This window comes from Kwoniella bestiolae, chromosome 2, assembly GCF_000512585.2.
Source record: "Kwoniella bestiolae CBS 10118 chromosome 2, complete sequence".
NCBI lineage: Eukaryota > Fungi > Basidiomycota > Tremellomycetes > Tremellales > Cryptococcaceae > Kwoniella > Kwoniella bestiolae.
The window spans coordinates 1,613,025-1,639,963 of NC_089242.1; the positions used below are offsets into that span (position 1 = coordinate 1,613,025).

At 46.6% G+C, this 26,939-nt stretch overlaps 9 protein-coding genes across 9 annotated transcripts; 4 read left to right on the forward strand and 5 right to left on the reverse strand.

Annotated features, from left to right (window-relative positions):
• Positions 1-18: 18 nt before the first annotated feature.
• I302_103744 (uncharacterized protein) lies at positions 19-5,550 on the forward strand (the record flags this gene model as incomplete). The annotated part of the gene is made up of 16 exons (XM_065869734.1): positions 19-47; positions 118-177; positions 237-361; positions 431-551; positions 629-713; positions 772-1,197; positions 1,308-1,584; positions 1,644-2,083; positions 2,137-2,440; positions 2,505-2,648; positions 2,709-2,854; positions 2,912-3,048; positions 3,116-3,211; positions 3,266-4,353; positions 4,407-5,223; positions 5,322-5,550. 16 exons carry the CDS (start codon positions 19-21, stop codon positions 5,548-5,550), a joined length of 4,524 nt encoding a protein of 1,507 aa, XP_065725806.1.
• Positions 5,551-5,774: 224 nt separating this feature from the next.
• I302_103745 (uncharacterized protein) lies at positions 5,775-7,538 on the reverse strand (the record flags this gene model as incomplete). Its single annotated transcript, XM_019189113.1, has 9 exons — positions 5,775-6,001; positions 6,073-6,152; positions 6,216-6,253; positions 6,317-6,375; positions 6,445-6,654; positions 6,727-6,834; positions 6,903-7,096; positions 7,168-7,322; positions 7,380-7,538. 9 exons carry the CDS (start codon positions 7,536-7,538, stop codon positions 5,775-5,777), a joined length of 1,230 nt encoding a protein of 409 aa, XP_019048675.1.
• A 797-nt stretch (positions 7,539-8,335) lies between these two features.
• On the forward strand, positions 8,336-10,602 carry I302_103746 (uncharacterized protein; the record flags this gene model as incomplete). The annotated part of the gene is made up of 10 exons (XM_019189114.1): positions 8,336-8,701; positions 8,765-8,952; positions 9,027-9,150; positions 9,229-9,306; positions 9,376-9,696; positions 9,773-9,793; positions 9,851-9,976; positions 10,058-10,114; positions 10,171-10,373; positions 10,452-10,602. The coding sequence occupies 10 exons, from the start codon at positions 8,336-8,338 to the stop codon at positions 10,600-10,602; spliced, it is 1,635 nt and encodes a 544-aa protein (XP_019048676.1).
• Positions 10,603-10,875: 273 nt separating this feature from the next.
• I302_103747 (uncharacterized protein) lies at positions 10,876-14,729 on the reverse strand (the record flags this gene model as incomplete). The annotated part of the gene is made up of 11 exons (XM_065869735.1): positions 10,876-10,983; positions 11,053-11,115; positions 11,189-11,447; positions 11,529-11,840; positions 11,922-12,043; positions 12,105-12,194; positions 12,277-12,422; positions 12,482-12,573; positions 12,634-14,168; positions 14,231-14,397; positions 14,459-14,729. The coding sequence occupies 11 exons, from the start codon at positions 14,727-14,729 to the stop codon at positions 10,876-10,878; spliced, it is 3,165 nt and encodes a 1,054-aa protein (XP_065725807.1).
• A 523-nt stretch (positions 14,730-15,252) lies between these two features.
• On the forward strand, positions 15,253-18,278 carry I302_103748 (uncharacterized protein; the record flags this gene model as incomplete). The annotated part of the gene is made up of 13 exons (XM_019189116.1): positions 15,253-15,409; positions 15,479-15,678; positions 15,734-15,842; positions 15,913-16,090; positions 16,158-16,257; positions 16,315-16,434; positions 16,490-16,594; positions 16,653-17,006; positions 17,073-17,153; positions 17,219-17,369; positions 17,438-17,490; positions 17,547-17,903; positions 18,012-18,278. The coding sequence occupies 13 exons, from the start codon at positions 15,253-15,255 to the stop codon at positions 18,276-18,278; spliced, it is 2,232 nt and encodes a 743-aa protein (XP_019048678.1).
• A 150-nt stretch (positions 18,279-18,428) lies between these two features.
• Positions 18,429-19,660, reverse strand: I302_103749 (uncharacterized protein; the record flags this gene model as incomplete). Its single annotated transcript, XM_019189117.1, has 6 exons — positions 18,429-18,747; positions 18,807-18,951; positions 19,039-19,132; positions 19,225-19,322; positions 19,400-19,453; positions 19,537-19,660. 6 exons carry the CDS (start codon positions 19,658-19,660, stop codon positions 18,429-18,431), a joined length of 834 nt encoding a protein of 277 aa, XP_019048679.1.
• A 584-nt stretch (positions 19,661-20,244) lies between these two features.
• I302_103750 (uncharacterized protein) lies at positions 20,245-21,182 on the reverse strand (the record flags this gene model as incomplete). The annotated part of the gene is made up of 6 exons (XM_019189118.1): positions 20,245-20,290; positions 20,352-20,452; positions 20,527-20,599; positions 20,682-20,894; positions 20,955-21,046; positions 21,108-21,182. 6 exons carry the CDS (start codon positions 21,180-21,182, stop codon positions 20,245-20,247), a joined length of 600 nt encoding a protein of 199 aa, XP_019048680.1.
• A 1,256-nt stretch (positions 21,183-22,438) lies between these two features.
• I302_103751 (uncharacterized protein) lies at positions 22,439-23,913 on the forward strand (the record flags this gene model as incomplete). The annotated part of the gene is made up of 3 exons (XM_019189119.1): positions 22,439-22,849; positions 23,264-23,775; positions 23,832-23,913. The coding sequence occupies 3 exons, from the start codon at positions 22,439-22,441 to the stop codon at positions 23,911-23,913; spliced, it is 1,005 nt and encodes a 334-aa protein (XP_019048681.1).
• A 208-nt stretch (positions 23,914-24,121) lies between these two features.
• I302_103752 (uncharacterized protein) lies at positions 24,122-26,059 on the reverse strand (the record flags this gene model as incomplete). Its single annotated transcript, XM_019189120.1, has 4 exons — positions 24,122-24,900; positions 25,019-25,421; positions 25,478-25,534; positions 25,772-26,059. 4 exons carry the CDS (start codon positions 26,057-26,059, stop codon positions 24,122-24,124), a joined length of 1,527 nt encoding a protein of 508 aa, XP_019048682.1.
• Positions 26,060-26,939: the final 880 nt, after the last annotated feature.

Consider the following 26,939-nt stretch of genomic DNA (forward strand, 5'->3'; position numbering starts at 1 on the left):
TGACAGAGCTGACGAAACATGGGTAACATCTCATCCATGGCCAGAGCGTGAGTGGGCGTTTCGGGTATTATTCTGCTGAGCCATATACTGAGCATTCAACTTCCCATGTCATCACAGCTCAACGGCTCTGGATTCATATGTAGCAGAGTTGGGTAATGACATATCATATGATAAGAGGTAAGCTAAACCCTCTACCTTTGTGTGCAACAGAGCGAGCTGATCATATGGATGTATAGCTTATCATCCTCACGATTCCTCAAAACCATCTTAGCAAGACATGCCTACGGCCCGATCGTCCTCAAGATATTCATCAAGCCAGACCCTGGCATGTCATTGAGGGTCATACAGCGTAGATTGAAAAGTGCGTCAGCTCCACTAGTACACTTCTCAATAACAGATGAGCTGATAATCGATCTGCTTTCTCCTTTAGCTGAACGAGATAATCTATCGGATTTGCAGAACGTTAATACCTATCAGGCATTTGTGGAGACTGATAAAGCTGGGTATCTGATCAGACAATGGGTGGGGTCGAATCTATATGACAGAGTCAGGTAAGTATCCCATCATCCTGTTCTTATAACATGTCAAGTCCCAAGTGGGTTCGGCTAACTATCTGATAAATGTGCAGCACCCAGCCGTATTTGGCTAGTATAGAGAAGAAATGGATAGCGTTCCAGCTATTGACATGTCTCAGAGATGCTAGACTCAGAAAGGTATGTCAGCTGTAATTCAGGTCGTAGCCTCAAGCCTGAGCTGATTGATATTGTCCAGGTCGCTCATGGGGATGTCAAATCAGAGAACATCCTCCTCACCACCGACTTGTCCTTACTCTTAACAGATTTCTCATCATCCTTCAAACCAACCTACCTCCCTTTGGACGACCCATCAGATTTCTCCTTCTTCTTCGACACCTCATCTAGACGAACATGCTACATCGCCCCCGAGAGGTTCTATACCTCAGATTCAAAATTGGCGGAAGAGAAGAGGAAGGTCCCCGGGGAAGGTGAATTTGAAGGGTGGGGTAAGAGGGATGGAAGGGTGACCGAGGAGATGGATGTGTTTAGTGCTGGATGTGTGTTGGCTGAGATGTGGACGGATGGAAGGACAGTGTTCAATCTGAGTGAACTGTTTGCTTATCGACAGGGCACAGTTGGGTTGGAAGGGTTGTTGGAGAATATCGAGGATAATGAGGTCAAGGTGGGTCATAACTTTCATTGCATTCATCATGTCCATTCACGTACCGGCTGTATAACAATGCTTGGTCCTGCTTTGAGTCAGGTAGCTGACGGTTTGATACCATCGTGCAGGAGATGATCTCTCGGATGCTCTCACGCGATCCTTCCTCTCGTCCTTCTTTCGATCTGATCCTCTCAACATTCAGAGAAACTATCTTCCCCGAATACTTCTACACCTTCCTTAAAGACTACGTTGCATCGCTATCGGATTCTAATGAATCTCAAACGAGCGATAACTCGGATGTAACATTCCTACAAAGATCAGCAGGCCTGTGTGGGATGAAGATAGACAGATTGCTAGACGAATGGGAAAGTATAAGCATACATCTTGACAAGGGTCCTTTACCAGGTAAGCTTCCCATCAGTCCTTCTCATCGTATAAGGAACTGAGCTGACACCAGACTTCAGACGGACCTGCGTTACTACTCCTCAACATTGTGACATCTTCCATTCGCAATTGCATATGGCCGTCCTCTCGCCTTCACGGTCTTCAGCTATTCCTCAATCTTCTGCCATACCTGTTTGACGAAGATAAGGTCGACCGTATCATACCTTTCGTGGTGGAGCTACTTTCCGACGATGTAGCAATCGTACGAGCAGAAGCGTGTAGGACCTTGATCATCGTCGTCGAATCGATCAACTCAATCACCCCTCAGAACGCTACCTTCATCCCAGAGTACCTGCTACCTCAAATGCGACATCTAGCTGTCGATAACGATATATTCGTGAGGGCTACATATGCTAAGGGATTAGTCAGATTGGCGGATGCTGCAGTGAACATGCTGGAAATGAGTCAAGCGTCGAAGACTATCGGTGGTCCAGCTTCCGAGTCTTCCACCATAATCGAGGTATGCAATCCAAATGCGAAAGACGTACGATCAGAGCTAATCTTCATTCACAGCCCGACTACGATTCTATGCTACAGGAGATACAGTCTGTTGTGGAAGAACAAGCTACTACCCTCCTTGTGGATACTGTATCACCTGTCAAACGATCGATCCTCGCTTCAATATCCGATTTGTGTCTGTTCTTTGGTCGCCAAAAGTCCAATGAGACTGTCCTCAGCCATATTATGACCTACTTGAATGATAGGGATTGGCAACTAAGATTGGCTTTCTTCGACGGTATCGTTGGTGTAGGGGCGTTCATCGGTGTCAGAGCGATAGAAGAATATGTATTGCCTTTGATGCTACAAGCACTGGCTGGTAGGTTCAGCTTTTTTCAACGCTCTTCGATATGCGATGGCAGCTGATTGGCAATATACCACAGATCCGGAAGAAGCTGTCGTGGCTCGAGTGATAGGCTCCTTGACAAGCTTGACATCCTTAGGTCTATTGGCAAGAATGAAATTGTGGGATGTTTTCGCTGCGGTCAGAGGGTTTTTGTGCCATCCTAACATATGGATCAGACAAGGTTGGTCCAGCTCAAAGTCCTCCAGGGTAGCAAGCTTAGTCAGCTGACCCGTCATGACAGGGACTGCTGGCTTTATCGCTGCTGCTGCTCGTAATCTTCCGCCGACTGATATTTGGTGCATTGTTTATCCCGGTATCAGACCGTTGTTGCACTCGGATATCAAGGAAATGGATGAGATCAGTCTACTGGCAGCTCTGCTTTCTCCGGTGAGTTGTTATGTCATACTTGAGATATCTATCCACACATCTGACAGTACCAAACAGTTGCCGCGAAGTACGTTAGTAGCTGCCAAGGTGGCGGCGCTGCAGAATACTCCGAAAGGCTATTGGAATATACCGCAAAGCAAAGGGACTACGAAATCGAGTCTCGCCAAGTCCGCCAATGAATCCTCTACCGCAACGTGAGCTCATCATGACCTTCTGCTCGCTCCTACGTCCATCCAGCTGACCCCTGTTTATGCTTGACAGCCAGCAACTTCGTGACAAAGGCATCACTGAGAAGGATGAAAGGAAGATCGAAATTATGAAAGACTTTATCATTAAGCAGGCTCATGCTTCAAAAGCGTGAGTAATAGTGTCACTCCAATCCAAAGCAGCAGCTAATACCAGATCGCATAGCCGAGAGACAACCGAATCATCGCTGCCGGAAGCAGACTTAGTTGCTGGGAAATCAATCTCCCTTACAGATTTAGGTGTCACTCCCCAAACCATATTTATTAGCCCTCGTACGGTCGGAGTAGATGCCAAAGCAGATCTCAAACGTCTTCGACCTCACCTTTCCGATTCTCCCATCAGTCGTCGTACATCCTTCGCAAGTCGTAGCAACAGAGGTGCTGTCGATAATCCTCTTGACGAGATACGAAAGAAATTAGCCACCCTCGAACCTCTCACCATGTCCAAAACGGACAAACCTCCTGCTGAGCCTATTCTGACCGCAAACACCGAATCGAACGCTACTCCATCGGAATCTGGATTATCCTCTTCGATCGACCTAGCAGCTCTTTCTCGATCTAGCAGGAAGAGGATCGACTCGAAAGCTGCTCCTGCTGTTGCAGCTTCACATACCAATGCAATAGGCACTACGACTATCCATGACGAGCCTCTTTCTGTCAGAACAACCCCTCTGGCTACTGGCGGACTCTACCCGGCCACTCCTCGAGGACAGGCACCCTATAGTAGTTCTTATGAAGGCCAAGACCCTGGTGTTAGAGCGTTCCTTGAGCAAGTTGATCTCGAAAACTATCGGGAACCCTTACTTGATTTCGGTCCTCGAGTCACCGCAACTCATCGAAAGCGTACGCCTCGAATTAAGAGCGCCTCATCCACTCCTCAAAGTGTGACCATGATAGCTCATCTCACTCAACATGAGGGGGCCATCACATCCATCGTCACCTCCCCAGACAGCTTGTTCTTCGCTACTTCATCCGAAGATACCACTATTCACATATGGGATTCTGCAAGACTCGAGAGGAGCGTTACCACCAAGCCTAGGTTGACTTACCGCATGGATGCTCGAGTGGTCAGTATGTGTAGGATCGAAAACACTCATTGTCTTGCTGCTTCTGCTGAAGATGGTCAACTTCATGTATTGAGGGTGCACGTCGGGAGTTCTGGCGGATCGACAAAGTATGGTAAAGTGGAGTGTATCCGTACGTGGACTGCTAGTGAGAGTGAAGGATATGTTAAGTCGGTGGCTCATCTTCAGGGTGAGTGATCTTGATGACTCCGGAATTGAGTCTTGCTGACCAAGCCCTTGTAGAATCATCGCTTCTTCTAGCTACATCCACATCTATCATCGCCATACTGGATATCAGGAGAATGGAAATCACCAAGCGATTCCAGCATCCTCTTGAATTAGGGGTGATTACCGCTTTCTGTCCTTCCATACATTGGCTAATCATCGGCACCTCTACTGGAACTTTGAGTGTCTGGGATCTGAGATTCGGTCTACTCCTGAAATCGTGGAAAGCCGGAGGAGAAGTGACTTCCCTCAAACTACACCCGTCAAAAGGAAAGGGAAGGTGGATCATGGTATCTATCATTCCTCCAGTCTCTATGAATAGCGGCAAGACATCATCAAGCAATGAAGCCGAAGATAATTCTGGTCCCTTGGTTGAAGTCTACGATATCGAAACGTCGAAACTGATGGAGATGTATGAGATCAGAGCTACTAGGCCTAGCAAACACCCCGATCATCCCAAGGAAGCCGAGGATGTCGTGTTGGATAAAGCAAGTTATATTGCACAGCTCGCTCAATCTGCTGAATCCGTCTTAGGCAGCTTGACAAAGACGATCACTGCTCAAGATTTTGATAACTCACCAACCGTGCCATCGCCATCTAAGACTGAACTAGACCTGATCGTCGGTCAAAGCTGGTCATCCCTGCCTAGGAATGATGAAAGTGTTCTGATGTCCGTTCCTGAGCTGGGATCGAAGAACGATAATAGTGGGAATGGCAGTCCAGGATGGATGGTCACTGCTGGCGAAGATAGGGTGGTGAGGTATTGGGATTTGATGAGAGTACAAGATGGATTTGTGGTTTGTGGATCGCAGAAGGAGAAGGATGTTTCGTTCAAGTGAGTTACACAGACATCCTCGAACCATTTCGTTTTCTAACGTCATTTGGTTGGGGAAGGACGGTGCTGACGAAGATGTAATTTTTCTTTCATTATAGACAACTCAGTAACTCCGGTCCAACACATATATATACTCTACCGAATGTCCATCGACACCCCAATATCCCTACGAGAGAAAGGGAAAGACAACCCCTCCGACCACATTACGATGCGATTTGTAAGCTGGGTACGGTGGAGACTCCTTTTAGTAGTTGTATTATCAGTGGCGATAGGAGTGGGGTGGTGAAGGTTTGGAGGATGGAGGGTGGTCCGGTCAGTAATAGGTAGAGTAGGTGTTTGGTGCGACTAGACATGTTGTACTGTATTGTATTTGGAGGAGAAGAAGTAATAGATACCCTGCATCTATATATTTGTTGTATATTGGATCATGAATTCAAACATTTTCATGCAAGAGTGATCCTTGACACAGATACTGCCCATATGGGAACTACTTGTAATGGTTATTATACTTCATCATTGTTTTTCCAATAAGCATCCTTCTTCCATCAACTTCATCCCATATATTCCCTCGAGGTTATATCCGCCCCCTCAGCATTCCAATTCACATACCACAACTTGGTCTCCGCACAGACCACCATCTTGCCTTTACCTGTAAAAGCGAAATTCGCAGACGTCGTACCCAAGTATATTTTACCGATCAATAAACCTGAAGGGTTATATACGTTGATACCATCGCCATTACCCACGTAAACGTTTCCCTGCTTGTCGCAGTGGATGCCTGAAATCATACCTCAGCTCGAGTTGGTTTACCCAACAAAAACAAAGAGGGAACAGAGGAGAGGGACATACCATCGGGCACTCTGATTTCGTTGTAGGCGAATAATTGACGGTTGGAGAAATTTCCGTCGTCGCTTACATCGTATCGATATCTGCACAATGCGAAGGTCAGCACAATATTGATCTAGTCGGTAAATATGGGTGGCTTGGCTTACATCGTAGATGGGTTGGTATAGTTATAACCCCAGAATCCCTAAAAACACACATAATGTGGTTAGCATATGACGTGGGTCAATTTGATTAAAAGTTAACTGACCGAACTCAGACCTGTATCTGTGATATAAGCGTACATCCCATCAGGAGAGAATGTGATGCCTAAACAAACATGTTATCAGTTTCCGCTTCTTGCGATTTATCATTGGCTAGTACCGTAAACAAACTTACCATTGGTCATGTGGAACCCATCTGCCACGGCCCTCACCACACCCGTATCATAGTTGAACCTGTACACCTGAGTAGGCAGTACGGGATCAGGTCGGAAAGCCTGGACCCAGCCGAAAGGGCCATCTGTAAAGTACAGCTCGTGATTCCTGGGATTGACAGCGACGTCGTTGAGGGAGTCATACTGCCTTCCGAAGAAATTGTTTAGGATTACTGAATGACAAGGACTCGACAAGTTAATACAAACATATTCGACCGGAACGGAGGGATCTGCGAATCACCCACCGGTAGTATTGTCGTTGTCATTTGGGTCGATCAGGTATAGCGCAGCGGGGATATTGTCCCCTTGACCTTCGGCTGTGTATACTATTTTACCCCGGAAGTTGGTTCCTCCTGGTCAGACGATAGGCAGGGATCATTAGTCTACCAAGTTCAAGTCATAGCGGATTCTCTCAACTTACCATTAGGATTGATGACTTGTTGACCTGAATTGACAGTTGTGATGTTCACAAATCCACTGCCATTACCTTGTGCAACAATCTTATCTGCTTCGTCGAGGTAGATCTTCTGTACGATTGCGGACTTGTTTAAACCTGTACCAGCAGCTACAGGACCGGCGTTCTGAGCAAAATAGACTGAGTTGGTCTCAGGGTGCCTATACCGTTTCAATTGTCATTTGTCAGGTGTTGGTGTGTCCTCAGGCATACATGGGTAACTGTGACTTACCATACGACCGCTTCATGGAAGATTGGATCGGTATCCGTCTGAGCTAGTAGTGTCAAAGTCGGATCTGATCCTATGATATCGTAGAAGGAATCGTCGTAGATATGGAATGGTTTCGCTTTTAGTGATTCCGACGTGGTTCCTGGGGGCATGAAATGCTACATGGCGATGACAGTGCTTTCAGCTTGAGGTCTGGATGACACACGGTCACTTACAGAAGTCCCATTGAAGATTATACCGGTAGGAACATTGTCCAGTACGGCGAAAGAGCGAGGATCGATCTTCTGAGCATATCGAGGTGTATCTGCCTGAGCCAGCAAAGCTGCATGAAGCAGAGTTGCGAGTATCGTGAAGTTCGTTTGACTGAAAATCATATCTGCGATATGGGGCAGGCGGGGCTACATGTGGAGTATTGTCTATAATGAGCAGAGGTTTGCATCTTTCATATATACCATCCATATCCTCACTCTACTCGTTAGCAGAGACCTTTTCGGTCCGAACAAAGTGGACAGCTGAGGTAAGTGGTACCTCGCCCCGTATTCTGCTGGAGATGGATACTGGAGTAGTAGCGTGGGGCATCTCAACTGATTAAGGTACGCGGATTTGGATCGATGCTAAATTTGGATCAGGCAGCCAAGACTACTGGAGGAAGCACGATATAACCCGAGGAGATGACATGCCGGGTGGATACCGTTAGTGACAGGTGGATATCGATAAGATACCCTTAAAGTTCGATCCCGTTAGTCTGCTTGTCCGGCTAGACGATCGAGGTTGAATTGACCGAATGTCTCCATGCAGCTGGACACGCCTTAACCTTAGCCCAAACTGACAGGAAGATGGTCTGGTCTTATGACTCCTTCACGTAGACCGCGTATGAGAGGGTGACATCTCACTTGCAGCATGCAGACTGAGGTCATATTTAGACGCCCAACACCCGATACCGACCACCGTGGGAATAAACCACACAGAGGGCCTTGGCAGGTCTGGGGCACCATGATGCACGTGATGCCTTTACCTTGCAGAATTCAACGACGTCAAGCTCAAAAGAAGGTCACAGTCCATTTCTCTGTCATATCTCTCCACATTCATATGGCAATTGAACTGATACAAGGTCTCTCTCCACTTCCAAGTTACTGAAGGCTGCGTTACGGAAAAAGTACAAGCAATCGCCATGCACCACACGTCGGGTCATGGTCGTGGAGCTGAGCAGGCCCCTCTACTTCGACCTACAATCGCTACTATCCAATCCCACTCTCCTCCTCGCCATCGTCATAGAAGAGACGGAAGGCACCCTGTTCCGGTCTTCTCACTCATCTTCACCCTTGTCCTTTTGTTCGTAGTAGCATTTTTAGCATGGGATGTATCGTCCTACGGTCATTGCTACGTCACCCCGCTCTGTAGGGCATTGTCAGGTCGTAATGGCTTGGAACAAACGTGGTGGAGGAATCAAGGCCCTTACGCGCCGTTCAAGCCCCTGGGATCAGGAGGTGGTAAGAAAGGTCTACCGAAGGGGTGTGAGATATCTCAAGTAACCATTGTAAGCTTTTCATGACCCTTTCTTGAAGGGCGCATATCAGCTTACTCACAATCGATGATGTAGCTTCATAGACACGCAGCTAGATATCCCACGTCCAGTGTGGGAGAATGCCTTCTATCAGCTATGAAGAAGCTCGACAACCGAGAAGTTCAAATGCCAAGAAGACATCCGGAATTTGCGTTTCTCACTAAAACAGATTTGAAATTGAGAGATTGGGATTTTGATGGATTAACGGATCAGGGAAGAAAACAGTAAGTGATTAGCTATCTGTTGATTGGTACTATAGATCTAGATTAATTAGCTGATCTACGCTTCGGACCACCAGATCATGGATCTCCGGAAGACAGATCAAGCAGATGTACAGGTCTTTTCTGAGTAAAGCAGAAAGTACATTCATCAGATCCTCTGGAGGAGGGAGAGTAGTGGAGACTTCGGGGTATTGGCTTGAGGTGAGTGGACGCCAACCTGCTCTCTGTCTCTCCAGACATGCTGGCGAACGCTGAATGAGCTGACTCATCAACTTGCAGGGCTTCAACGGCGAAAGATTCAAACTAAGAGACGTATCGAGATTGCCCAAAGTTGACTTGGTCATTCCTGAAGGAGAGGTACGTCAGCAATCTGTCCAGTTTAACACATGGATCAAGCTGACCCAAAAATGATTTCGTCCCTTGTAGACATTCAATAACACATTATCAGTCCATTCATGTCCAGCTTTCCAGGATCTCTCACCGAAACCTAGTGAACTAAAATTTTCGGAACTATCACCGCTTCTTGAACCTACCCTCAACCGGTTGAACTCGGTCTTGAAGCCTCAACCTGCGCTTGAGTTGGATGATCTAGTCTGCCTGGCGGATATGTGCGGCTACGATTCGCAAAGTAGGGGTACAGATTGGGAAGGGTGGTCGAAATGGTGTGGGATTTTCACGAAAGAAGAATGGGAGGTGTTTGGTCATGCTAAGGACTTGAAACGGTGGTATGATCTTGGTGAGACCAGTGTGAGTGGTATAGCTCCCATCAACCAGAAGTGCTGGTGATTATCAAATACTGATTTATTCTTCGTGTATATTTCAGAGATATGGGCCAACGATGGGAGTGAGTGAATCTTACTTTCAGTTGTACAGTGATTGGTAGCTGATTACGGATTTACAGGCTGGATATGTGAACGAGCTTTTAGCCCGATTGACAGATTCAGATGTAGTTGACAATACAGCAACGAATCATACTCTTGATTCGGACGAGAAGACCTTCCCGAGAGGAGGAAAGCGTTTCTTCGTGGTAAGTCTCAATATTCTGGTCATTTCACTCCACATGGTCGTGGAAGCAACAGAATGGCTGACAAACATTTTGTTCACACAGGATTTCGGGCATGACAACGAGATGCTAGAAACAATCTCTGCTCTAGGTCTTTTGACAGTAAGTACGATATCAAACGGCAGAAACCTATGCTGACATCTTCCGATGCACAAAAGCAACATCGTCCATTACCCACTGATTCCGTCCCTCCCAAACGTACCTACATACTTTCGAGGATCGTACCTTTCGGAGCTAGAATAGCGTTCGAGAGAGTATCATGCAAGATGGGTAACTGGGAACCTGATCCTGAAGCTGGTAATGGCCTGGACGATGATCAAGGTAACGATGGCAAGAGGGATTATATAAGGATTCTCATCAAGTGAGTCACCCGGTCCATCTGTCCTTACAAACACACTCATCAATATCAGAGTGATTGTATTTCTGATGTGCACTACAGCGATAAGATCGAATCTGGGAATCACCCGTCATGCGAATTTTCAGGATTGGCGAACTTTGGTCTATGCGAATTGGATTCTTTCGTTGAGAGTCAGCAGTTCGCGAGGGAAGAGGTGGATTGGTCAATCTGTTACGAAAAGGACGACGAGTGAGATAAGCTTGAGAGACGATGGAGGGGTTTTGCCTGGGAGAACGGTGAAACGGTGTGCAGCGTGTAAGGGTATATACCTTTTTTGTAATTATACTATCATATACATATAATGACGTGACGAAAACCATGCAAAGTGATGCTATGATATAATGTATGCAGATGTATATGCTGGGAATAGTCATAAGGTATCAGATGATGATGTGGGGGCATAGGTCGCCGCTTGAGTCGTGCTAGCTGGATAAGAGATGAGGTCGTTGGTTGATGTCCTTCCAGATTATGAAACGGAGGGCGGCTCGAATCGACCAGTCTTTTGTACTTGTTTGAGTGTGTCTTCTGCCGTTGTCAGGAAAAATTCGGGCATTCCTGCTAGTCTAGCTGCTTTCTATACATGATAAAAGAAACCATAATAAGCTAGATGCTCCGCGAGGGAAAAGGGTATTGAAGAGCTTACGATCGCATGAGACTGATGGTTGATCCCAGGTTTCAGCTTATAAGAGTACGAGAACGCTTCGTCCTTATCAATGAGTCAAATGGTTGATCAGCCATTATACATCATGGGGTACGAAATAGGAGCAGCGGACACTCACAATCTCGTCAACGTCAGTGCACCAATATTCTACTCCGTCCCTCGCATTCGCCTTGGTATCGTTATCATCTTCATACCCCAGCATTCTCCCCAATTCATGATAATGAGTAGCGAACATCGTTCTACATCCGATATGTCTCAATATGTAATCCAAGGTCGAATAGGCGATAGATACTCCGGCTTGTAGTGTTGTACCTCTACCGATCTCGTCCATTATCACCAATGATCTCTTGGTAGCATGCTTGAGGATCGCGGCGGTTCTACAATCCATCACACCGGTCAGCTTGCCCCGTGATACATTTCGGTACTACGATTACAGGTAGAAAAGTTGGAAAACGTACTCGACCATCTCAAGCATGAAAGTACTCCTATCTCTCCACAGATCATCTCTCGCACCTATCCTACTAAACACTTTATCCACAATGCCGATCCTAGCTTCTTGAGCAGGAACGAAAGAACCACTCTGTGCCAGGATAGCTATCACTGCCGTTTGACGTAGTAAAGTGGATTTACCCCCTTGATTCGGTCCGGTGATGATATGTAAATGCGATGAGGAGCTCATGAGTGTGTCGTTGGGGGTGAAGGTCCTCGATGATTGAAGAAGGGATGATTCGATGGATGGATGTCTACCTGATTTGATGTCCAGGTCGGTTCTATATGTTTGGTAAGCACCTTTATATTCTGAGACTCAGCTTACGAGGTGAGAGGTTGGCATCAAGCTCACAACGACTCACGATTCATCCAACTCAGGTCTAACCCATCCCATCTCTTTAGCATTTTGAGCGAAACTCATCGTCAAGTCCATCTCGTCAATCAACTCGGCATTCTTTTGGATCTTGTCTGCTTGTTCGGTGATCTACGGCATAGACGTTAGAGCGGGGCCTGACGCGTTCGAGAGAATTGGAAGGTGGACATGCCATATTTCGTAAGTCCCTTTCAGCTCGCCGCTGAGCGATGGAAAGTGTTTCCATGGCTATTTCTGTTTTAGCACCTAGAGCTGACCAAGGCTGGTAGACCATCTCATCTCAGCTCTCCTGGATCGCAAGTGCCAAGTCCGACGAGAAGGCAATCTGTTATTGCCTGACTCACCCCGTGCGCGAAATACGCTATCTTGCCACTCGTTCCACCAATTCTCTCCAAAGATCTGGCTTTCTCGACCTTGGATGCTTCGCTTGTAGTCATCTGTATGTGATAGCCATACCGCATTCCTTTGAGCAGTTTCAGATTGGGTGTATCTGTTGTAATTTCAATGAGTATGTTGCCGATTTGCTGCGATCGATATGTTTAAACTTACTGTATCGCTTAACTAGATCAGCTTGCAATTTATCCTTCTCCCTTTTCAGGGATGAAAGTCCCTCATGCAATTCCTGCAGGTCCTTCGAAAACCTGGGAAAGTATTCAGCCTTTGAGTTGTTGCCTATGCAGCTCACGTATAAGACAACTCACGTGGGGAGGATCCACCACTGTCTATCTTCCTTCTCCTGCTTCTCCCGCTCGATCCTGTCTCTTTTACTCTCCCTTGTTTCTTTAACAGCCTTCCCCTCGTCAGCTATCATAGCTTCCCCGGGATCTTCATCGCCCTCTTCGCTCTCCTCAGGTGTTGAACTCCACATGATCGCATTCTCATCTATCGACTCTTCTATTTTCGCAGCTAGATCCCTCAAAGGCTCAAACCCCTTGATCATCTCTCGAAGACGTGAAACTCCTTCTGTTTCACTCCGGCGTTTGTCATTCTGAATTTCATAAGCTAGCTCTTCTTGTACTCGACTGATCAATCCTTCCACGCTTCGTATCCAGACTCCCACATCCCATATATCCCTACTACTTCCCCTTTGGCTTCTAAACCTTTGTATGATCCGGTTGACATCTTCAATCCCTCGTAGTACATCTCGAAGCTCTTCTCTCAGGTCTTCCCTATCATAGAAAGCTTGAACCAAAGCTAATCTTGAATTGATAGTATCCAATGAGGTCGAGGGTGAAGTCAAAGTACGAATCAACAGTCTATGACCAGACTGAGTGACAGTTTTCGATATCACGGATAGTAAAGTACCACGCGAAGAGACGGGAGATATAGTTTGCCTTTCTCCGATAGCAACAAGACCACCAGGGCGTAATGCATGTCTAATCTCCAAGGCCTGTAAGGTAGCTGCGTCAATCTGCATTTGAGCTTCTGTCATCTGGCGATTAGGTTGAGTAAGAGCTGGCATCGACTCTCGTAGAGCATATTGCAGGTGATGTCGGAGTAAGGCGATTGCTATACCCTCTGAAGTCTTCGGTCGAGACGGAATGCCCGAAGGAAGGGTATCGATACCCCATAAGGGGGGTGATTGATCTGGATCAGCAAATGAGACGTGAACGCCAAGTACTTGGAGGAGGTTGAACAGATCTGATATGGCAGAATCCAAGGAGACGTCGTTGTTTTGCCAGGTTGGGCGTAGAGACCTATCAAGCACGACTTCACGAGGTGCTATCCTAGCCAATTCATCTTCCATATTTGCCAGAGTCGTTCCTTTGGTAAAGAATTCACCGGTCGAAGGGTCCGTATAAGCCAGAGAGATATGGGTCTTTCTATCATCCTTGGAGGTAGGTGTATCCTCATCAACCGAGATAGCAAGTAGATATCTTGATTCGTTCCCATCCAACCAACCTTCGTCGACCATAGTGCCGGGAGTGACGACTCTATAAACCCTTCGTTCTTTCGGTCCCGTCGCAGCCGTAATCTTCTTCCCCACATATGCGATGGTCCCTTCTTCATCATATTCCTCCACTATCACCACCGTATGACCTAATTCTTGTACCAGAATTTTGAGGTATTTGTCTAGCGCTGCGACTGGGAAACCTGCAAAAGGGAATTTACGTTCTAAATCCTTTGCTTTGGTTTTAGATTTCGGAGATTTCGTATGTTCAGCAACTTTGTAGGTCTTTTGAGCAAGTTTGATGTTGAGTATGGAGGACAATTGTCGAGCAGGTTCAAAATAGGACTACATCAGGGAAATCAGCTACCGTGAACATTCACCTGCGAAAGAGCTATGCTCAAGCTCACCTCGTAAAACTTCCCTACTCTCGTTAACAGAATACAGTCCGGAAATCTCAGCCAGTTGGTGTAGACTTCTCTGGAAAGAGCAGAGTCAGGAATGGTACCTGCTTTGACAGCTTCGTCAACTGCGGCTTGCTCTTCGGCAGGCGACAGAACGGTGGGATCGGGTTCACCTGTAGTGTTTGACATATTTAGCGTTAATACATTATCAGCGATGACATGAACGAGGTTTACCATTCTGAGGTGGATCTAAGCTGCCATAAGAACCAACATCGTCTCTCCATTTCCCCAGCGCTGGTAGAGGTTGACTGTCTTCACCTAAAGCCCGCTTTGGAAGGGCAGATAGATTGAAGCTTGTCGTCACACGTTTGGCTTTCTTGGTTTCTACAGTATCCTTGTCGACACCGATCGTCGTCGAGAATGCTGCTCTACATTGTCGCAGCACGCCTATATTTCCACTACTTCTTCCCAGTATACTGTACTGGCGGATTCTTGCTAGTCTCATCGCTGCTGTGTGTCATATTTTGGACATTCCGGTGGAGGTAGTTTACAGAGGACGTTTTGAGATTCCGCCTGTCGATTCTGATTTCAGCGATCCCTCTGAGATAGGAGATGGACTGTAGAGGGTATAGGAAACCTATACAAGTGGAAGCAGACCTGGATTTGTACGGGAGCGACACAACAGGTATTGTCCCATTTTTGGTCACCTTTCGAGACGAGGATGATGAGGAGGATCCGAGCGTGTTTCTATTATCCATTTATTTACGATCAGGCACGGTTATACAAAGTGGAAGAGAGAACACCATAGTCTGTTGCAATCCGTCACTTTGCTGGACCTCCTATGTGTTTCTTTATACTCTCGTAGTATTTGTCTTGCTGTTTTTGTACTCTGCATCGATTTCTCAACTTCGCCTTTCACATCATTCTCACAGTTGTGCTACCAACATCTCACGTATCCCGCCTGTAGAAGCAGACACCAAGTTCTGCTCCATCTCGCCTCAACATCATCGATAACCAGGTCATCAAGCATGAACGGCTCAAGTAGTAATCATGCTTCCTCTTCGTCATCACCACCTCGAACGAATATAGTATATATACCAGAGGGAGGATATGATGCTCAACCTCAACCTGCGTACGATTATCATTCACTAGATGGGCAAGACCCGTCGATATGTATAGATAATGGTGAGTTATGGACTCTTGACCGCGCTGTTACTAGTCTAGATTGGCTGATTACCCACCCGTCTCTTGCAGGTGCACACTCATGGAGAGCGGGGTTCAGCTCAATGTCAACACCTTATATCGATAGACCAAACATAATAGCCAAATATAAAGAACGGAAGTTTGGAAGGAATCTACTGTTGTTCGGGAGGGATACCGAGGTAGATGCCAATTCGAGGAGCAATGTCAGATCTATGTATGATGGGGATTTATTGATTCATTCGGATCTACTGGTAAGTCACACGCATCTTTACATGAGCCAAATGGTCAAACTGATATGACGAGTAGGAATGTGCACTGGATTTCACTTTTTGTACACTAGGGATAGATAGTCCCAAGATAGAACAGCCGATAGTAATGACGGAGAGGTTAGCGAATCCTCTATTCAGTCGAGCCAGTAAGCTGTCCCTTTATGTGTTGTCCAAAGACATGATCAACTCAGCTTACTCACTCGTTCACACGATCAGTGACATCTGAACTCCTTTTCGAACTGTACAACGCGCCTTCAGTAACGTTCGGCATAGACTCCTTATTTGCTTTTTCGAGGCAGAAACATCAAGATGGGTTAGCAGTCAGCTTAGGCCATCATGCGAGTACGGTCATACCAGTGGTCAACGGGAGAGGGATCATGAGTCGATCGAAACGGTAAGCTGAAAGTTGAAACATAGATTGTAAGTCAGGCGTAGATAGCTTATATAGATGATTGCTACAGTATACCGTGGGGAGGAGCTCAGGCTTCTGAGTTGATGCTCAAGCTTGCTCAGTTGAAATATCCTTCTTTTCCCACAAAAGTGACACCTTCCCAAGCTACGGTAAGCTACACCATACTTTCTTTTTGGTATACAGGCAAGCTGACTTTTCATCATCAGTTCATGTTCCGGGAGACATGCTACTTCTCGACGGATTATGACGAAGATATACGATCACTGGCCGATCCTAGCAAGTTATCAGAGATGACCAAGATTGTTCAGTTCCCATATACTGCACCTGTGAGCTCACACAGTTTACATTCTACGTGTAGCTGACGAATTACACAACCTACAGGAGGTAAACGAGAAGACGGAAGCTGAATTGGCTGCTGCTGCTGAAAGAAGGAAAGAACAAGGAAAGAGATTACAGGAGATGCAAGCCAAGCAACGTGCTCAAAAAGTGAGCTGTTATGATGCTTTTATTGAACCTGATGAGCTAACAGCTTTCATCGTACTAGCTCGCGGCCAAAGTAGCAGAGTTGGAAGAATACAAACTCCTTCAATCCGAAAGATCCTCCTTCAAGAAGGCAGAATTCCTCTCGCGTCTTCAGGAAATGACCCCCTTCGAATCAGAAGCGGAAATGGACATCTGGATCAAAAAGACCGAAATTGAAGTGAGGAAGAAACAGCGTAAAGATCTAGGTATGGAGGAAGAACCTGAAGAAGAACCCGTTTTCCCGCTTGTGGATCGACCTGATTCAGAGTTGAACGAGGAAGAGATCAAGGAAAAGAGAAGACAGAGGTTGATGAAAGCCGGGTGGGACGCCAGGGTGAGAGCTAGAGAAGAGAAGAAGAAGGAAAGGGAAAGGCTTGTACGTGGTCAATACAACAAGATCAAAGATCGCATGCCATGCTGACACAACGAATCGGGTAAATAGGAAGAAGAAAAGAGACTGGAAGAAGAAGAGAGAACGACCAACCCTACTGGATGGTCATCTCGTCTCAAAGAGGAACAAGAGGTCAGCTCCGAGTCTGCTCTCGATCCATACAAGTAAGGGCTTATCAGCTGACTTCTTGATCGCAGTCCGTCATTGTCCGTATACAAGAGCGAAAGAAGCGCAAAGCGCAACTTGGAGATAGGAAGTCTGCTGCTGCTCAGAATCGAATGAAGAATATTGCAAGCTTAGCTGCGGAGGACAAGACAAGTAATAGCAAAAAAAGGAAGAAGGGAGAAGGTGAGCTGCTTTCGTGATTGTAGCGTATGTGCATTGCGCTACAAGCTGACAAGAGGTTCTGTACACAGATGATGATGGTTTCGGAATGGATGATTCGGATTGGCATGTGTACCGAGAAATTGTGAGTTTCTGTACCTTCAGTTGCGCTACATGAAGCTGACACACCTGATTTGGCAGGGTGGTGATGAGGAATCCGAAGCGGAAGAAGATGATCAACTCCTCCTTCAATCATTAGAATCCAGATTACTGCAATACGACCCGTCATTCACTGAAGAAGATACCTTGACTGGACGGGCAGAAGCCAAAAACAAATTGATAAACGCTTTTGTGAGAGGTGGACTACCTCCAGGGCAAAAATACGATTTCGACGATATGAAGCTGAATCACCAATTACACTTAAACGTGGAGAGGATCAGAGTACCTGAGACCTGGTTCCAACCCTCTATGTGGGGGATCGATTCTGCCGGGCTAGGTGAGGTTGCGGGATGGGTATTGAATGGGTTTGAAGAAGAGGAGAAAAGGAGGTTGATGCAGGTGAGTCTAGTCTCATCGTACTCGTATTCTCATCATTGCATTCACTGTTCTCTCTTCTTCCGAAATGCTGATGTGCATATAAGCTGATCATGGCAATTTGACAATCAGTGCATCTTCGTTACTGGCGGAGGAGCGAACATCCCCAATCTCATTCCGCGAATGCGTAATACCTTGACGCCAATCTTACCTTTCCGAGCACCGTTGAAGATTGTCTCGTCGCTTGATGGGGGTGATCCTAGACTGGAAGCCTGGAGAGGCATGGCAGAATGGAGTAACACCTCTGAGGCGAAGGAAGCTAGAGTCACTAGAGCAGAGTATGAGGAGTATGGTGGGGAGTGGTTGAAAGAGCATAGGTGGGGGAATGTTGCGCCATGAGACAAAAGATACTCTACATTGTTATGAGCAGTAGAGATCATGTCATGATGTACAGTGCGTAATGTAAATTTTTCTCGCAATACACAACATGATATACAGGGAGTACAATATCGTAGCACTACATATACATATCTAACTTTGCCTAACTTACTACTTCTTCCCCTCCCCCTTCTTCTCGGCATCAGCACTCTTAGCAGCCTCTGCCTTCTCCTTCCCCCAACTCGAGAGATAAAGAAACGCAACCATACTAGGTAAGATTGAGAAAAGAACTATCCATCCCATATAATAAACGAAGGCTTCCGTACCGTATATCCTCCAGGGTGGTCTACCAGAATCAACGTACCCCGGTCCATTGGTTCTTCTCCAATGGTCTCCGTGATCTTGAGCCTTGTATTGGCCGATTTGGCCATCTCCGCTGGTATCGGGGTGATAGTAGAGTGACTCGGAATTATCGTTCTTGTATGGTGATCTGTGAAGCCACGTTTCAGTCAATACTTAGCAGAAGAGAGGGGAAGAACCATAAGTCACTTGTGCGACGTCGTCCCTTCCATACCGTAGAACGACTGGGACATATACAATATCACGATGAACACCTTGAAGAAGGCATTGGCAGCCACGTAGTACATCATGCTCGGGTGGTTGGGGCCAGACGTCAGACCAGTCGCGTAGAACGCTATATCATCTCAACAAATCAGTAAATGCTGGATTTCATATCATGTAGTGTACGTGTGAAGTTGATCGGTTCACGATCAGAACTCACACTCTATCCATCTTCCGCCCCAGGCATTATACGAGCTCGCCCTCCAAGCCAGGTCCGATGCGATGCTTAAAGTGATGAGCACAATTATCGAAAGCTGATTTCCACCCATTAGATTAGATCAACATGCCCTTCCACTTGCCCACTTGAGTCTGAGATCTGCTTCGATCGTCACTTGATGATACACACCTGATATAGGACCATCCATACAGCCGATCCACAATGTTTAGGAGCGTTCGTCCAATCTACGTATCCCACTCCCTCACCACCTTGATACCCCCTTGAGGCTGCACTCGCAATACTATCAGCTTAGGTAGAACGTCTTAACGTATAGTATAGACAACCCAGGTGTACATGTACTTACGATAATGATGACCGTACTGCGCCACGTAATTGTGGAAATTGGCTACTATAATGACTATTATACCGTGCCATCCGACATCGATGTCAGTATCAGTTCATGACAATATCAACACGAACTCCCGTCGAGTTCAGACTTACCGACTTCAGCCACGATCAGAATGATCAGAGCTAATATACCGACAACGTTGAATAGGAAACAGATCCAGATCCATACGGTGGGCCAGGTCTCTTTGCCCAACCAGGGCTTCTTATTGTCACCCATTGTTTATCGATTAGACAAGAACAAGACGGATTGGGAGGTAGGTAGGTCACTGAGAGTCTCTGCTGTGGAAAGCGGAGTGATGATGCGGTTGAGCGATGTGAGGTCCTTTTCGTATCGATAAAGAAAGAGTTGTCAATGATCGGTGTTGTGAACAATCGAGTGTGTTGGGAGGGATTTTGGTCTAAGATAGGAGTAGGTGAAATGAATCCGAATTCAGTCAGCGTTATATACATCGACGCCGCCTTGCCCACTGCAGGCATCGCTTCGCATCACCAAAAAAAGAGAATGACGGATGAACGTCATGACGCATGACGTCTATCAGTTTTCACATCCTTTTATCAGTTTCCACAACCCATCATAGCTGACTTCCAAGTCATTATCACATAGCGGTATCTGAACCTCTGACAAGTCTTGCCTGATCAATCTCCCCTGGAAGTTGCGTCAGTACGAAAGGACGTTAGATCTGAGGTTAGTATCATACCCATAAAGGATATCGCCTTCCGTGATAGAATAACTCCGACCAAATCTCAATATCGTTACATACCATGATATACACTCTATCATCTATCGCACAAAGTACTATCCTAATGACAAGCTAGACCTTTACCATTTCCACCTGCTAGGACGGATCTGTGAGATACATGAATCAGCTATGTCGCAGTGATGAAACGAAAAAGAAAGCTGAACTTACCCTACATCCATTTCAGCTTCGTACATCACATGACCGAAGAATGCTCCTAAGATGATAGATGTGAACAGATAGGTATTGTAGGTCATAGCTACCAGCATGAGCTACAAACATCACGCACGTCAGCAATGTCCTGATCTGCATAGCTGTGAGATCGCGATATGTAAGCTTGACTTACCCAAAAGGAGATGGCCACCGACAAAGCATAGAGGAATGCTCGGGTCAGACGTGTCTGCAACGATAGTCGAGTCCTAATCTCATTACCTCATAGATCAGCCGATATGTCGATATCGCTACGATACGTATCAATCATTTATCCATTCGTAAACTCACACTCCGACTTTGGCCAATGCACCACCTTCAACGGCACTATACCCTCCGCTTACAGGTGCTATACTGCTCTCCCTTCTTATACCGCTTGGGCCTACAGCCTCCCTTCTGTTCGGGGCGGATGTTTGGTACAGCGATAAAGCGATCTTACGATCCATCGATTTTATGGTATGTAGCAATGTGGAATATCCAAATGAGATTGCTATAACGGCGATGCTGTGTGAACATCCAAATCAGTGTTCGCAGTATCGGTCCAGATGAGCTGGGTATACATACCAGGATATAGCCATTGTCATAGGGCCAGAGATATGCCATGATTCAAATACAACACATGTATCTGCGATTTGGTTGTTCCACAGCATGTTCATCTGTCCACCATTGTCAGATCAGCCTTCGTACTGGAATTCAGAAGAGAGGGGTATGACCTACAGAACAAGCTGGCACACCATGCTCCATACCGGGCATCGAATGTCCTTCATGTCCAGAGTGGTCTCCGTGATTCATCGTGGTATGATATCTGACCAAGGCTATGTATGTGTAGACTAACGGAAGATGAGGTTTTGAACTTCGAAGAGATCCATGCATGCACGAGAGGTGAAGGATTCGGTAATCGCGTTAAACGGTTGGTCTCCCTGATAATTGCTTATTTATTGCTCGTTCCAGTAACTAAGCAACGTCTATGGTGGAGGGGACGATATCATCCACAAACAAAGGGTTCGAGTGAATCCTCAGCAACAATCGAACAATCCAAAATCATCTCAATCCCCATATCACCTCTATATTTGCATTATCAACAATATCATATCTTACTATATCATTGAGAGTACAAACCATCTAAGATGAAAGAGCAGACGTAACGGAGCATTTCCATGCATTGTATGCATCTGTAAGTGCTATGCATAACGATACATCAAGTGTGAAAAAAATGACTTGAAAATTACTAAGAAATATCATAAAGTCCGATCTGTGACGATGTCATGCATCGTATGCATCGTTGACGCGTGAATGATGAAAAGTTCTCAATAGCAAATGCATCTTATGCATCGAAAACGAGCTTTGTGATGGCGACGACGATGCTTGACGCGCTGAGCACAGCATTACTTACCAGTGGTGATGCCGAAGTAACTTATCGATCGATGCCAGTCGAAGGATAACGAAAACAAAAAAAAAACAAAAAAAGAAATGTTTGTTATTACAAGGTACTATGATACATTCTTTGCTCGCCACCTGATGGTTTTCAGTGGATTAGAGATGATCACTCTCACGCCCTCGGAGTGCGACCCCAGGTATCAACTACGGAACGTGTTTACCCACGACCTCGGTGTATCAAGTCTTTACCCGTCAACTTGAAACCTTTCATCGGTCATGCACGAACGGCAGGATTGGCAGGACCGCTATCTCACTGTGTACTGCGTGAGCACAACTGGGAAGATGACCCAACTAGCGTACCAGATCAACCATCAGGCATTGAGGAAAGAATGTACTAAACATTTTATTATACTAACATAGGTATCATTCAACTTGGGTCTCACCAAGTTTGCGACTTGAAGTATGGAGCGGGATTGTCTCTTGAGGTTTGTTGAAGATTGACGTATGTCATCCAGTTGAGTCGATGTGAGGTCAAGTCACGGGACCATTCTTACTCAAATGAGGTCAAAGTAATGTGTTACTCCACTTCACTTACTTTTTATCATTCAACTTGATATTAGCAAACAACTTCTTTCACCTATTCGCCTGCCCACGTATACACTATCAACAGAATGGACTTTACCGGTGTTAGAGATAGACGACAAACATCTGCTTGGGATGCTCCATCCGCAACCCCACCCTCAGTTCCCGTTTCGACTTTCAAAATCAACTTCGCATCTCTTCAGAAATACATCACGAGTGATCAACCTGTCGACGAGGATCTCATCAGAGCCGAATTAGGAATACCATCCAAATCTCTCTACCCTCCTCACGACAGGGTACTCGAAGGGAATCACGTAGTGATAGTGTTGATGAAAGAACCCAAAGGGGTCTTTTATTATGTAGAGAATTACACCGTGAGGGAGGATTCGAAAAAGAAGAAAAAGGCCTTTATGGGACAGGCGGCGAAGGATGAGAAAACTCGTTGGGAAAGCTACCTATGCTGGACTTGGGGTTGTAAATTCTTGCGGAGATTCATTCCAGTGAGTGAATGCATCTCAGATCTGCATTGCGAGAATGTTTGGGAATCGCACGGACGGGGTTGTGAAAGGTGGGGAGGGATCAGCGTAAAGTCTGTGCGTAGTCGGTGGGGAGAGATGAGGGAGATGAGGGCGATGGGAGCGATGAGGGCGATGAGAGCGATGAGGGCGATGGGAGCGATGAGGGCGATGAGAGCGATGAGGGCGATGGGAGCGATGAACAGAGATGAAAAGAGAAGGGAGACGGTGAGGATGAGGGTGGGGATGAGGGTGGAGATGAGGGTGGGATGAGGGAGAGGTGATGGGAGGGGCAGGAGGGGGGAATATAGGAAAGTCGGTCGAGGGACCATGAGGGGAGGGACGGGGGATTGTATGCTCAGCTATGCGAGATGCAGTGCTAACTTTACCAATGATCAGGAGTTAGGCGGAACCTCAGAAATCATCTCTGAACCGAAAGACTTCCCGAAACCTAGAGATCTTATCTTCGTCATGGGCCCGTTCGCCAATCCCAATATCTCCAAACCACATGTCGGACTAGGTGCTGAGATGCATGCGTCTATCCCTATATTCATAGAGCGACAACAAGCATCATTGAAGGAGATCAGAGAAAGGGCTGTTACACCTTCGGCCGTAGGATCCGAGGAGGGAGAAGATAGCTTATCGGAAATGAACGTGAACATCAAAGAGGATAAAAATCCAGAAGGGTCAGGAGACGGGGGCGAGGATAACGATAGTGATGCTGAAGGACTTTGGGGGAATTCGGACGAAGGAGAAACACCTATACATTCACCTGAACCTGGACGTGCCACTTCCTCCTCGGCACCGCCAATCACCCCCAACTCCTCTCCCGCTGCTGCTGTGGACGACGTCGTAGATAAGGTGAGTCAAGGTGAAGATAAGGACGAAGAGCCTAGTAGAGGTGTGGTAAGGTGAGTAATCTGACATACCATGATTATCAGTAAACAAGCTAATATGGTACATCAAGGAATAAGAAACGTGTCGTTTCAGATGAGAAGGCAAAGGACATTGAAGTTGGTCACGGCACAAAGAAGGGCAAGGAGGAGTAACTGAAGTATAAGAAGAGGTCAACAGGGTATCTTATAGAATGTTAGTGGCATGGACGATCAGAGTTGTATTCTGTATTAAGGAACGAACATCGATGAATCAAAACAAGTTGTTATTCAGATACATAGCGACACATCTGCGGATTACTTCGCTTATGATTACTTCTTCCTACTGACTACATACAGATGAGAGATCGATGATACAGGGTACCTAGACTTGGTCAACCCACGAAGGGAACCAGTCCTCCCAGTTCTCCCACGAATCAAGGTGAGCCACATCCTTACCATGGTGATCATGGTGGTGGTGAGGTGGTACCAAGAGATGGTCAATGACGTGAGTCGCCCCGTTCCTTGCAGGTACATCAATGACCTTGACCTCCTGTCCATTGACCTTGATGGTGGTCTTGACGGCACCTTCGACGGGGAGGAACTTGGTCTTGTCAATTTCAATCTTCAAGGTCGAGTTGGGAAGGGCAGGTGAAATTTCCAGCTCCTTGTGGAATGATGGGTCGTCGCCTAGGTTGAAGTACTCGTAGTCGCCGAGGGTATCGACGAAAGAATCGATCTGCGATTTCTTCTCTTTCTCGGTGTAGAGCAATTCGGAGAGCAACAAGGTGTTGGGGATGTAGTGGTATGCCAATAACTTGGTTAAGGCATGTTCACCGAAAGGTGAGAACAAATAGAACTTGAGTTTGGGAGGAATGGCGGCGAAGGCGATATTGGTGGGAGCAAAAAGGGTTACCAAGGGTTTACCGTGGAATTGAGGTTTGCCGGGCTTGGAGTGTTCCTTGTCGTATGACCAATCGAGGTATTCTCTACCGTGGAGCTTTTGGACGCTCGAGGTGAGGGTCGAGAAAACATCGGGGAAGAGGAAGAGCTCGTCGATGATTGATCCGGGTGGGATGAGGGGGTGGTTGAGCGTGTGGAAATATCCGTTTCGAGCTTTGATGTCGGAGACGAGTACCTTGGCGTAGAAGTTGATTTTGAGGGCTATGGGAATCAACGGGATATCAGCTAACGTTACTGATGAGAGACTGTGAATGTGTGTTGAATGTGTGTTGGACGATCCGTCGATGATCGGTCGACGGGCGGTGGATGGGCAACTCACAAGGTGGGACAAAGTGCTTATCAATCCTAATCCTCCTATGAAGACCACCGTAAGATCCATCTTCGGCTTTGAGCGCAGTGGCGATAGTAGAGTTCTGAGCCAACTCTTGAGCGGTGTAGGCCTTGGTCAACCCATGGTATTGCAAGACTTTACCAGCGATCTTCCTGAAGATCTCTTTTCGTCTCTTTCGCTTTTCGGGATCATCGTCGTCGCCGTGGTGGTGGTGATGGTGGTGATCGTCCTCATCGGCGGCGAGCAGAGAAGGTTCAGAATCAAGGACGTTGGAGAGGGTGGTCAAAGATGGGTTGTGCAGGAGCTCGAGGAGGGAGTCATCGTGGTCGTGGTCGTGGTCGTCATCGTGGTGATGGTGATGAGGAGGAGTAAGGGCATCGTTGTTTGGTGCCTATCATATACGGTAAGTATAACCATTTGTGATAATGAGAAGATGAGTGGACTTACAAAGAAGGTGATTTGCAGGTCTTTGTCATCGAGATAGTCGATCGCCTTGCCTTCGAACTGGGATCAAGCGGTGTCAGTATTGCATACCCATACGACATGAAAATTCAATGGAGACGATCAATATATTAGTTCAAATCGGGAGAGATAGTGGCGAGGGAGGATGGATCGAAGGCGAAAAAGGGGGGATCGAAGACGAAGGAAGGGAGGGAAGAAGGGGAGTTAAAAGCGAGAATGGGGGAAACAGGACCAAGAAATCATTGACGATGTCGAAACAAGGGATGAAAGTCAACTCACCTCGATGATCTTAACCAATTTACTAAACGAGTTCGGATCAGCCTTGAGCGCTTGCCAAATGGTCAAAGACGATTTATCGTCGTCGTCCCTTGCGGCGGTGAGAGCCTCGAGCTCTTCAAGGGCATCTTCAGCCTTGGACCAAGACCATGAAGACAGTGATCGTAAACCATCGGTGAATCCAGATTGGATGTTGTTCCATTGGTTGACTGATAGTTCTGGAATGGATTGGGATTGTTTGGCCGGTAAGGCCGTAGCTAAAGGCAGGAGGAGTAATGGCGAGAATCGCATCTTGTTGGAGTATGCGTTCTTTGGTGAGAGAAAGAGGGATAACGGTTTATGATCGATTCGAGAGGGGAGGGGTTATATAGACGAATGGACGATGGGATCGATTGCGCAGCGTTGGGATGTGGGATGTGGGAAAGCGGGTCGATGGTATGACTGTGACTATGACTATGACGTGACGATGGAGGTGATATAACGTGCTTGCTTTGAATGGAGGGAATATGTATGTCGACCGAAGACCGATGATCTAGTGACTAGTGGTGGTAGTAGTATGTGAATGGTGTGTGACCTGAGGATTACAGCAGTGTGAGGTGAGTACTATCGCTGGAATCAGCTGATGAAGCGATGGAATTCGAAATTATGATGAGTTACCCCGCAAATGAAAGACGTAGACATCATTTACAATGATATTACGGATCGAACACGACATTCCCCCGTACCTTTCCCCGTGCACAACCCCGGATCGACCGACTCGTTCATATTTATGTTCATATGCCTCATCATCGCAGGCAATGCTTACACATTGGAACATGCTGTCCATCTCAACCTATCTGTATCTGCTCTGGCCTTGGATGTATAACCATACTGCTGCCTTCATCCTCTTCCACAGCGATCTAGAAACGTTCAACCCCACATCACACTTTCGTAATGTTCAGGATACGCTCAACAACGTCATCTCACATGGTACTCACGCTTCGTGGCGATCAAAGCCTATACCTTTCCTGTTGTCTATACCCGTATATATGGGGGACTCAAGTGATACATCATGTCCGTCAAAAGGTTGACGATGAAAATATCAAATCCACTTGCGCCTTCTCCAGTACTATGAAACGCGCGTTCTCCAGGCCAATCCGGCAATGACTTATACGCCTTTACGAAATGGGTA